Here is an 11,992-nt window from a genome sequence, read left to right as displayed (position 1 = left end):
GGAAACATGTACGTCATCGTGGAGGGAACATGTACGTCATCGTGGAGGGAATATGCACGTCGTCGTAAATTGAACATGTACGCCATCATGTAGGGAACATGTACGTCATCGTGACGTGGACATGTACGTCATCGTGAAGGGGACATGTACGTCATCGTGGAGGAAACATGCACGTCATCGTTAAGGGGACATGTACGTCATCGTGAAGGGGACATGTACATCATCGTGAAGGGGACATGTACGTCATCGTGGAGGAAACATGTACGTCATCGTGGAGGGAACATGTACGTCATCGTGGAGGGAACATGTACGTCATCGTGGAGGAAACATGTACGTCATCGTGGAGGGAACATGCACGTCGTCGTAAATTGAACATGTACGCCATCATGTAGGGAACATGTACGTCATCGTGACGTGGACATGTGCGTCATCGTGAAGGGGACATGTACGTCATCGTGGAGGAAACATGTACGTCATTGTGGAGGGAACATGTACGTCATCGTGGAGGGAACATGTACGTCATCGTGGAGGGAACATGCACGTCATCGTGGAGGGAACATGCACGTCGTCGTAGATGGAGCCTTTACGTCATCATGTAGGGAACATGTACGTCATCGTGACGGGAACATGTACGTCATCGTGAAGGGGACATGTACGCCATCGTGGCGGGAACATGTACGTCATCGTGGAGGGAACATGTACGTCATCGTGGAGGGACCATGTACGTCGTCGCGAATGGAACATGTACGTCATCATGTGGGGGACATGTACGTATGTTCCCGCTACTTTGTGGGAGTGGGTTATGAAAATGTGAAGGGCGTTGTTTCGGCTACTTTGTGGGTGAGGGCTATGCAAATTAGTGGGTGTCGCGTATGCAAATTAGTGGGTGTCGCCACGCCCTTCGTTTGCATACCACTCCCCTTCATTTGCATACCACACCCCTTCATTTGCATACCACACCCCTTCATTTGCATATCCCCTTCATTTGCATACCAAGACCCTTCATTTGCATAAGCCAATCCCACAAAGTAGCAGAAACATGCCCCTTCATTTGCATACCATACCCCTTCATTTGCATATCCCCTTCATTTGCATACCAAGACCCTTCATTTGCATAAGCCAATCCCACAAAGTAGCAGAAACATGCCCCTTAATTTGCATACCACTCCCCTTCATTTGCATACCACTCCCCTTCATTTGCATACCAAGACCCTTCATTTGCATATCCCCTTCATTTGCATACCACACCCTTTCATTTGCATAAGCCAATCCCACAAAGTAGCCGAAACACGCCCTTCATTTGCATACTACTCCCCTTCATTTGCATACCACACACACCTTCATTTGCATATCCCCTTCATTTGCATACCACGCCCTTTCATTTGCATAAACTAATCCCACAAAGTAGCCGAAACACGCCCTTCATTTGCATACTCCTCCCCTTCATTTGCATACCACACCTTCATTTGCATATCCCCTTAATTTGCATACCAAGACCCTTCATTTGCATATCCCCTTCATTTGCATACCACGCCCTTTCATTTGCATAAGCCAATCCCACAAAGTAGCCGAAACACGCCCTTCATTTGCATACCACGCCCTTTCATTTACATAAGATAATCCCACAAAGTAGCCGAAACACGCCCTTCATTTGCATACTACTCCCCTTAATTTGCATACCACACCCCTTCATTTGCATATCCCCTTGCATACCAAGACCCTTCATTTGCATATCCCCTTCATTTGCATACCACGCCCTTTCATTTGCATAAGCCAATCCCACAAAGTAGCCGAAACACGCCCTTCATTTGCATACTCCTCCCCTTCATTTGCATACCACACCCCTTCATTTGCATATCCCCTTCATTTGCATACCAATACCCTTCATTTGCATAAGCCAATCCCACAAAGTAGCAGAAACATGCCCCTTCATTTGCATACCATACCCCTTCATTTGCATATCCCCTTCATTTGCATACCAAGACCCTTCATTTGCATAAGCCAATCCCACAAAGTAGCAGAAACATGCCCCTTAATTTGCATACCACTCCCCTTCATTTGCATACCATGCCCCTTCATTTGCATACCATGCCCCTTCCTTTGCATACCATGCCCCTTCATTTGCATACCACGCACCTTCATTTGCATACCACGCACCTTCATTTGCATACCACTCCCCTTCATTTGCATACCACTGCCCTTCATTTGCATACCACGCACCTTCATTTGCATACCACTCCCCTTCATTTGCATACCAAGACCCTTCATTTGCATATCCCCTTCATTTGCATACCACACCCTTTCATTTGCATAAGCCAATCCCACAAAGTAGCCGAAACACGCCCTTCATTTGCATACTACTCCCCTTCATTTGCATACCACACACCTTCATTTGCATATCCCCTTCATTTGCATACCACGCCCTTTCATTTGCATATGCTAATCCCACAAAGTAGCCGAAACACGCCCTTCATTTGCATACTCCTCCCCTTCATTTGCATACCACACCTTCATTTGCATATCCCCTTCATTTGCATACCAATACCCTTCATTTGCATATCCCCTTCATTTGCATACCACGCCCTTTCATTTGCATAAGCCAATCCCACAAAGTAGCCGAAACACGCCCTTCATTTGCATACTACTCCCCTTCATTTGCATACTACACCCCTTCATTTGCATATCCCCTTCATTTGCATACCACGCCCTTTCATTTGCATAAGCTAATCCCACAAAGTAGCCAAAACACGCCCTTCATTTGCACACTACTCCCCTTAATTTGCATACCATACCCCTTCATTTGCATATCCCCTTCATTTGCATACCAAGACCCTTCATTTGCATATCCCCTTCATTTGCATACCTTGCCCTTTCATTTGCATAAACTAATCCCACAAAGTAGCCGAAACACGCCCTTCATTTGCATACTACTCCCCTTCATTTGCATACCACACACCTTCATTTGCATATCCCCTTCATTTGCATACCACGCCCTTTCATTTGCATAAGATAATCCCACAAAGTAGCCGAAACACGCCCTTCATTTGCATACTACTCCCCTTCATTTGCATACCACACCCCTTCATTTGCATATCCCCTTCATTTGCATACCAAGACCCTTCATTTGCATATCCCCTTCATTTGCATACCACGCCCTTTCATTTGCATAAGCCAATCCCACAAAGTAGCCGAAACTACGGCCACAAAGGAGGCGGGACGACGGCCATCAATAAGCATAAACGACGCCCATGCAATTTGCATAGACCACGCCCACAAAGCAGGCGGAGTTACATAGCGAGTAGGCGTGGCCTAAGACAATGAGAGGTGTGGCCTAACATTACGAGAGGCAGAGTCATTAACGAGAGGGGGTGGAGTTTGTAAGGTGGAGTTTGTAACCAATGTGAGGTGTGTGTGTAGTAGTAGTAGTAGAAGTAGAAGTAATACATACGAGATGATGCCTGATCTTCTGACATCCATATTTGGTTGACTGGATGGCGTTGTCCTCACCTGGAGAGAAATGCCCCCGGAAATATGATTATTTATTAATGAATGAATGAATGAATGTATGTATGTATGTATGTATGTATGTATGTATGTATGTATGTATGTATGTATGTATGTATGTATGTATGTATGTATGTATGTATGTATGTATGTATGTATTCATTCATTCATTCATTCATTCATTCATTCATTCATTCATTCCCTCCCCCGGGAAATAAATAAATAAACAATGCTAATCATCCATCCATGTGTGACAATTGTTTGACACACATCATGTCATGTCATGTCATGTCATGTCATGTCATGTCTGTCTATAGACAAGAGGAGAGGTGGAGGGGGGGGGGGGGGGGGGGGCGCCAAAGCATATTTTAGACTGATTCAGTATTGACCATATTAAGCCAGGTCTCACGGCAGACAGCACTAATATAATAAACAAACGTGAACGGAGCACTGCTGCCAACATAATACACGCATAATGTGGCCATACTGGCATACTCACCATAGCCTGGTCAAGGTTTCCCCCAGGTGGACGTGTCATTTCCAACTATTGCCAGCACATGGAAACTAGGGGCTACTGATATATACTATTCTCTGCCTATCGGGACGTAACTCGGACGGCGCTGAGTCGGGTCTTAAATACATTTCAATTGTACATTTAGGTAATGTGTGATTTATTTGGATTTATCCTTATTATTGTGAAAGATGTCCCCCAAATGTAAATTATTAATGTATTATTATTATTTTAATAATTATTATAAATGTGCAAAAAATATATATATAATTTATTTTACATGATTTCCTCTGATAAGTCCTAGTAGTAAAAAGTAGTAGTAAGGTTGAAATCGTTTTTTTGCAAGTAGAAATTAATCCGGGTTTTACAGGGTTAGTCATTCATTCATTCATTCATTCCCCCCGGAAATAAATAAATAAACACGGCTAATCATCCATCCATGTGTGACAATTGTTTGACACACATCATGTCATGTCATGTCTATCTATAGCAAGAGGTGGAATTGCGTCAGATCTTCTACACAAAGCAAAACAAAAGGGAGCAGTGCACCACCCTGTGGCAACAACTGGCACTGCTGACTGTTACAAGTTGACAGAGTGGATTATCTTGGATTACGTCCGCCAACATACATTCCAATAGTACATTTACTTGACCAAAAGGTAAAGACTGATTTATTTTGATTTATTCATTCTGGATCCTTAGTCCTTGGTCCGAGGTCACGAATCTTGACTGCAGACTTGTTGACTGTCTCGAACCAGCGTCCTCTCACACCATCAGCAACTGCCAGAACCACTGAGCCATCGTGGAATACTCTTAACCATGGATTTGGGGTAATTTTATCTTTTTTCTTTTTTTGGAAGGGAAGACAAAAAAAGAAAAAGTCTATTTTACCAATGCAAAGGGTGAAATATTGTCATAATGTACGTTGTGTTTGTTTTGGAAAGGAAAAAGTGTTTTAATGTACTTTTTACTGACGTTAGGGTAGAGTTTGTTTTAACAGTACAGGACTCTCTCTCACACACACACCAGAGACTGGCAGCTGACTGGCTCATTCAGGGTTGCCAGGTTGGTGGCTGTCAGGTTGTCTAATGCCTGCTGCATTGTGTGTGTGTGTGTGTGTGTGTGTGTGTGTGTGTGTGTGTGTGTGTGTGTGTGTGTGTGTGTGTGTGTGTGTGTGTGTGTGTGTGTGTGTGTGTGTGTGTGTGTGTGTGTGTGAACCAGCTACACTGGCATTTAAACACATTCATATTGTAACTGTTGCCACTATAGGTGATATAGTTTGCTTTATTCCTAAAAGGTACAAGTTCATAATGAAGAAGTTCATAATTAAGTCACATTTAAAACATTATTTCATGTATTTGTCTCAAGTTGTTGTTGTAACTGTTGCCACTATAGGGGATATAGTTTGCTTTATTTCTCTAAGACAAAGTTCATAATAAGGTTAAAATAAGTTCATAATTGTTTATTATCTTTCTAAGTGTACAAGTGCATAATTAAGAAGTTCATAGTTAATAGTTACATTCATGTTAAAACATTATTTCATGTCAAGTTGTTTTAATGCTTTTATTTTGAAGAGTCAACGTCATATTCTGTGTCTCGTTTGGTCTGCTCTCACGTCAATTGGTACACAGGAGTTTTGTGTATGCAATCAAGCCGCAGCTAGAAGCAGCAGCTCTGCCAGCTCCGTTTACACTGGTCATGGTCACACAAAGACTTTAAAGTTACAAGAAGTAAAGGTCATAAGAGACTGTCTAAGAAAAGGTTATAAGAAGACTGGAGAGTATTCCCCCTTTGTTATGCACGCAGCCAACGAGGTATTTGTTGTTTGTTTTGTCTGTATTTTACTCATGTGAAATGTTTGCATCTACATGCTGTGCATGTCATTTATGTTAATTGTACGTGCTTGTTTTATTGTTTGTTTAGTTTTCACGGTGGATTGGGAGGGCAAGAAGGCACCTTCCAATAAATCAGTTTCAAGGAAACCACATTGTGTCTGTTTGTGCTCGGAGGGAGTTACAGTTGTAATGGATGGACTTTGAACATATGAAACTGTTTTGGCCAGCTGTCCCAAATGCCAAGAAACGCATGACGGAACGACGAGAACCAAAAAGTGGCTGGCGTCAGTTTCGCCTCATAAAAGAGAAGATGCGCTCAGGTTGGTAGTTGCATCTATTATGTGCACTTTGTCTTCATTAACGTGCCAACTTGTGCATATGTTATGCATTGACAACCATTGCCTTGCCTCTGTTTGATTGATAGATGACTTCCAAGCATGTGAAGATTACGATCTCACCAGTGCTGCAGAAGCTGGTGGTGAAGAACCTTCTGGAAAAAGACAGAAGAAAAAAAGGCTTTATCCAGAATATGGTATGTTCTTTAACTTGGCAGTAGTCAATCTTCTCTGAATTGTAACGCTTACATGATTGATTGTCACTCGAATAACTGAATAACAAGGTCATTGTTTTTTGGCATTGAACATTTGGAATCTAAAAGCATAATTTGTTTGGCTTTTAGGTTTTGTAAAAAAAAAGCACATGACAAAATATTAAATGAAAAACGAAACATTGCTTTAAGTTTTATATACAAAATGGCTGATCTACAAGCTCTTGATGACTGTGGGCTTGTAGAGCTGTTTTGGCAACTCTTCCTCTTTTTATTTTTTGGGAACATTTTGAATATTTTTCTTACGTGGAAGCGAGTAAGGCGTTTCACCCACAACTGCAATCAGGCAATAATTGCGACAGGGCTACTATAACGTCTGTACGCCAACACAATAATAATTCAACAAAGCTATTTGCAACTGAAGTTTTTGCCAACATTTCTGTCTCAATTAGTTGAGGATGAAGAGGAACACGGTGGGCAATCTGAAGAAGAGGAAGATCAAGGTTTGTTCCCCCCACCGCTGGACGTTGGCAGTCCCATTTGATTATGATTGAGTGTGTAGGCTACAAATGCCAGTGACGGGAGCAATATTGACGTGGAATATAGTATCTTTTCTGTTTCATATACAATACAGCTGAAGGCAGGTAATGAGTCTATACAGTAAAAAAATCCGGTTTTAATCACAGTTTTCTTTAGGTCGCTTCAGTCCAGAGCTGCCACTTGTGCCACAGAAGGTGTTGCTGCAAAGTGTTCGACCAAAAGGTTAGTATGAAGTCTGCTTTTATTAGCATTTGCCCCATACTCATAGTGGTATGCTAGTCATACACAACAATGTAATAGAGACACACACTGAATCCCAAAACTATGTCTCATCAAACAGAAAAGTCGCAAGGGACGACCTCCACTCCATCCTCTGACCAAAATGCCCAGAAACACCAAGGAAGTAATTGTGACACACACACACACACACCCCAAAACTAGGTTGTGCTTCCTTAAACATTTTTCAACTTTAGATTGTTGGTTTGTTAAAGTCATCATTGTTTGCATTTATTTCATTTTGGAGCTGCCACTCTGTCATATATGGAGGATATATTAAATGCAATGGTAGTTCATATTGAATAAAAGTAAAGTAGATCACCTTCTCATGGATGCCTGTCTCATCAAACAGAAAAAACCAAGTCGCCTGGACCCAGCTCCACTCAATTGCCTGAGCCAATGCAACCAAGTAAGCGACGCACGCACACTTAAGTTGTTGTGGTATGGTTTTGCACTCTAATTAATTGTAGTCATTTGTTTCTATGCATTAGAATTTCAGAAGGTGTTAATCACTGTTTTCTTTAGGGCACTTCAGTTCAGAGCCAGAACTGCAAGAGCCAGAACTGCAAGATTATCAGACTGATGACAGCATGGGATCTGCACAGAGTTTCCCACCAGTTACCCCTACGAAAAGTTCGTATGAAGTCAGAATTTTTTAATAAACATTTGACCTATACCGGTATATGCTAGTCTTACAATACTTACAATTGATTAATTACTGTGTGGAGAGGGGGGGCTGCTGTTCTTCATTTCGGAAGAACACTAGCTGCCACTACTAGGTTACATTTGTAGGATTTGAACTTGTACTTAATGCAATGGTTTATACTAAAGAAAAGTGGCAAATAAATAACCTTATGGATGCCTGTCTCATCAAACAGGAAAAAAGTCACGCAACCCCACCTCCACCTCCACCCCCAGACTACAACGAGCATCACCGTACCCAATGCAGCAAGCAAGTAAGCGACACACACACACACACACACACACACACACACACACACACACACACACACACACACACACACACACACAGACACACACACATTGTGCTGTTGGTATGGTTGTGCTCTTTCTATTTGTGGTGATCATTCGTTTCTATGCTTTAGAATTTCAGAGGAAGGTTCTGGAGCTGCTCGTTTCTATCCGGGACGGGTTGCAGGACTTGAAGCTGTCAAGCAGTCAAGATGAGAGTGCTCCCCTTCCGGCCAAGGCGACCACAGTAGAGGGACTAACCGTCCTTGACGAGTCCCTCACCTCGGCTACTGAAAGACAGCATCTGGTAGGTTTCACAACTGTAGCATAACTGTTTCAAAACTGTAGCAATTTGACACTGTATCAAAGCATGTGTCAAAATGTAATTTAATCATTTCAAAATGGGGAAGTATACAGTTGGAGGGGTACGGCATTGTGTAAACTGTTGTATCACATTGCGTCATTATACATGCTTTACAGTATAGCCTACAGTGTATTAAAGCTTATTGAAACAAATGGCAGCAATCTTTTGCAGTCACTTTTGGACAAATGGCAGCAATTGTCCTTAAAAATATTTAAATGGTATACAATAAAAGCATCCGATTTAAAATACATAAAGGTAGCAGCTGTTTATATGTGCAGTAGGTCGAGAGGTACACTCAATGGTTAGTAGACCTTAGTTTGGTTGTATTCCATTAGCTAACCTTCTTTTATCACAACAGGTCACACATCTTGCTGCTGTGGTATGGTAGTTTTCAAACTCACATAGGGTGTATGTAATCTGTGGGAAGTATGTCTGTCTTTGTATAGTGGGCAGGTGCTTAAAAAGTATTGCTCAGTTTCCACCACATTGTGTGTGCAGTGGGTGGGTGCAATGGTGCATAGTCATCCCTTGGGAGCGGGGTCTTTCTGTGGCGGCCTTTCTCTATTGAAGGCTGTGTCCACTGACTCTGTACCTAGTAAAGACTTAAGTTTTGGGTTGTTCACGATGCTCAGGTATTCTGACATATATATTATCTGTTTAGTGCTAGGTAGCAGTCCATTTTGCTTTGGTTTAGGGTTGTCTGTTTCCAGTATGTACTACACCCTCTGCGTTAAACCAATCCTGATACCATCCAAATATGAAAGACTTTGCAATGCAGGTTTTAATTCGCAAAAGACTTTCCACACAGTTGTAGCCCCTACATTGAATTTAGATATCCCCAAATGCACTCGTCTGAGACATGACTGGCTACTCAAGACTACTAGTAGTAAATATAGCTGTTTATATTTGTTGATGACATGTATTAAGGTGTAATATGTGATGCTCTGTTGACTTGAATACACAGGATCACAATGGGGAAAAAGTCCTCACGTGTAAATGGGTTGATGCTAAAAGGAAAAACAAACATCCTGAAAACAGATTCTACAAATGTCTTCTAAATCCTGACAGTTTTCTGAAAACCCCATGTTTCTATGCCAGTGGTTCTCAACCTTTTTCATGTCAAGGACCCCAGACATATCTGTATTTGGGACCCCCCCAGAAGCAAAGATTTGAGTTAAACGTTCGCTCTGAAAGAATCTGTATTCAAAGATGTGTGCCACATTTTCACGATATTTCAAAAATAGCAGCTCAAGCTACAAGCTCATAGTGTGACACTTGTGCCGCGCTATGAGCTTGAAAATGTGCTATTTTTTAATTAACTTCTACTGCATGTACCCTCAACAGGTACTCTTCTAGGGGTGCCCTCTACTAGTCTACAAGTTAATGGAATTGCATCACTTTTAAATACCTTTTGTATCCACAGGTTGATGTCAAATGACCTCATGGCAAAATTCAATATGAAGGGAAAGCTGGGAACCAAAGAAAGAAAGCTGTCTTTCATCAAGCTCCACCTCTACTCTGTGGTCATAGGTAAACGGCATATATCCAGTACCCATGTTTTGACACAGTGGCCACTTGTGAATAACCAGGCAACTACCCACAATGTTTTCAAGTGTATACATTCTGGATGGTTCTTATGTTCTTTGACACCTTTAAAACGGATATCTCTTTTTGCTTTCATTTTGTAATGATGTAGCCAGTGTCCAAACTTGAAATCCCTTTAACTTTGAGCATTAGATTAAATGTTTGACCCCTTCGAATTTCTGCCGCTTAATGGTTTTACTGCTTACTGTAGCCCATCTTGTCTGTCTTGCAGAGAGTGTCCAGAGGAGCACCAAAGAAACGGAGGCTAACATCTCTGACCAAATTGCTTACTGCTTGAAATATGCTCCAGACAGGCTGGGTGGAGGTGGCAGGACCAAGACGGACTAGGCTGGAGACAACAGTATTTTATTTTGCACAAGGTCTAGACTGGAGACAACAGTACTTTATTTTACTTTGCACAAGGAAGCTGTTTTGCACAAGGAAGCTGTTTTATGCACAAATACAAAGAAAACCTCATTGATGCACGTGTTTCGGGTCTCTGGGGCTTCGTACACACATAAAGAACTGTTCTGTGCTCTGCCTGTGTTTCATGGCCGCCTCAATGCTTTTCCAATGGAAGTCATGTGATTTGACCAAACACTTGTGTTTGATTGCCCCCCTCCCCCGCATCGAGGACACGAATCTTGACTTGTCTCGAACCAGCGTCCTCTCACACCATCGGCAACTGCCAGAACCACTGAGCCACCGTGGAATACTCTGAGCCAAGGATTGAGGGTATATTTATCGTCTTGTTTTTTTGCAGGCTAGTACATTTTTATTCGTAAGTAGTAACAAGTGTATTTTACCAATGCACACAGTGAAATATTGTCATAATGTACGTCTGTATATTACTATGTGTTTGTTTTGCAAAGGTTCAAGTGTTTTAATGTACTTTTTAGTGACGTTGTGGTAGAGTTTTTTTAACAGTACTTGTGAGGACTCTGCACTCTCTCTCACACACACACACACACACACACACACACACACACACACACACACACACACACACACACACACACACACACACCAGGACTGGCAGCTGATTGGCAATTTGCCACTTGTCCCTCATTCAGGGTTGCCAGGTTGTTGTGCTGTGTGTCTAATGTAGGCTTACCATACGTCCTCTTGTGGCTGTCCGGCTGGCTGTCCGGGGGGGGGTTTATAAATTCCTTCAAATGTCCGGGGTTTTACACGTATATGTACGCTCACAGACCATTCAGACCGACCAATGTGTATTACAATGCACGTTCAATGGTTCGTAGTGGAAAAACACTGTGGGAGGCGGACTTTCAGCCCGAACCCCGGAATGTGTATTATTCATAACTGCATGTGCGCTGACAGCACTGGTCCTCACAGCAGGTCAGAGAAAGGCTCGCTGCTGCTCCGCTGTCTGCAGATAGACTGTGTTGTCTGCTCTCCGTGAGGGAAAACTTGAATTGCAAAATAACTATCCTAATCCTATCAATGACATGCAGAAAAAGTAGGCTACTGTTTTCTTAGCTTTGTGACTGACCAATGAGATGCAGATTGTATTGTCTGCAAAGGAACTATGTGTCTGTCACAAATAAAAGTTCTGTCCTGCAAGTCCATGTCAACAACACAGACAAGGCAGCTGTGCGCGAGGTGAGTCCTTCTGCAAATTAAATTGACCGAATATTATTTTGTACAACCAAGCAAAGCATAGGATATGATGGTTTGGGCTGGTCTCTCTCTTTTTACAAGAGATAAGCCATTGCATACAGGTTCTCAAACGTTTTAATTTCAAGGACCCCCATAACTCTGAGAGTAAAACCAAATGGACCCATTTGGAGTCCCATTTGATTCCATCTGTACAGTATCAGAGTTAAAAGTTATAAAAC

The 11,992-nt window shown here is 42.2% G+C and overlaps 1 protein-coding gene across 3 annotated transcripts; it reads left to right on the top strand.

Annotated features, from left to right (window-relative positions):
• Positions 1-5,676: 5,676 nt before the first annotated feature.
• On the top strand, positions 5,677-10,891 carry LOC306941227 (uncharacterized protein). Of its 3 annotated transcripts, none has more exons than XM_079526562.1 (13): positions 5,677-5,829; positions 6,078-6,170; positions 6,275-6,382; positions 6,850-6,900; positions 7,094-7,159; positions 7,278-7,340; positions 7,566-7,622; positions 7,739-7,846; positions 8,092-8,169; positions 8,320-8,492; positions 8,908-8,928; positions 9,973-10,079; positions 10,366-10,891. In XM_079526562.1, exons 2-12 carry the CDS (start codon positions 6,101-6,103, stop codon positions 9,985-9,987), a joined length of 810 nt encoding a protein of 269 aa, XP_079382688.1. In that variant the 5' UTR covers positions 5,677-5,829; positions 6,078-6,100; the 3' UTR covers positions 9,988-10,079; positions 10,366-10,891. The 3 variants fall into 3 exon arrangements, with proteins under 3 accessions (XP_079382688.1, XP_079382686.1, XP_079382687.1); XM_079526560.1 differs by having other exon boundaries at positions 5,939-6,170; XM_079526561.1 differs by lacking the exon at positions 8,908-8,928 and having other exon boundaries at positions 5,939-6,170.
• The last annotated feature ends 1,101 nt before the right edge of the window (positions 10,892-11,992 follow it).

This window comes from Electrona antarctica, assembly GCF_951216825.1.
Source record: "Electrona antarctica genome assembly, chromosome: 17".
Lineage (NCBI taxonomy): Eukaryota > Metazoa > Chordata > Actinopteri > Myctophiformes > Myctophidae > Electrona > Electrona antarctica.
This window is presented reverse-complemented; position numbering and strand designations above follow the sequence as displayed.

Coding starts and splice junctions, on each gene's coding strand:
- LOC306941227 (XM_079526560.1), top strand. CDS start 6,044: ATGGACTTTGAACATATGAAACTGTTTTGGCCAGCTGTCCCAAATGCC. Junction 6,171..6,274: donor AAAAGAGAAGATGCGCTCAG/GTTGGTAGTTGC, acceptor TTTGATTGATAG/ATGACTTCCAAGCATGTGAA. Junction 7,623..7,738: donor GCCTGAGCCAATGCAACCAA/GTAAGCGACGCA, acceptor TGTTTTCTTTAG/GGCACTTCAGTTCAGAGCCA.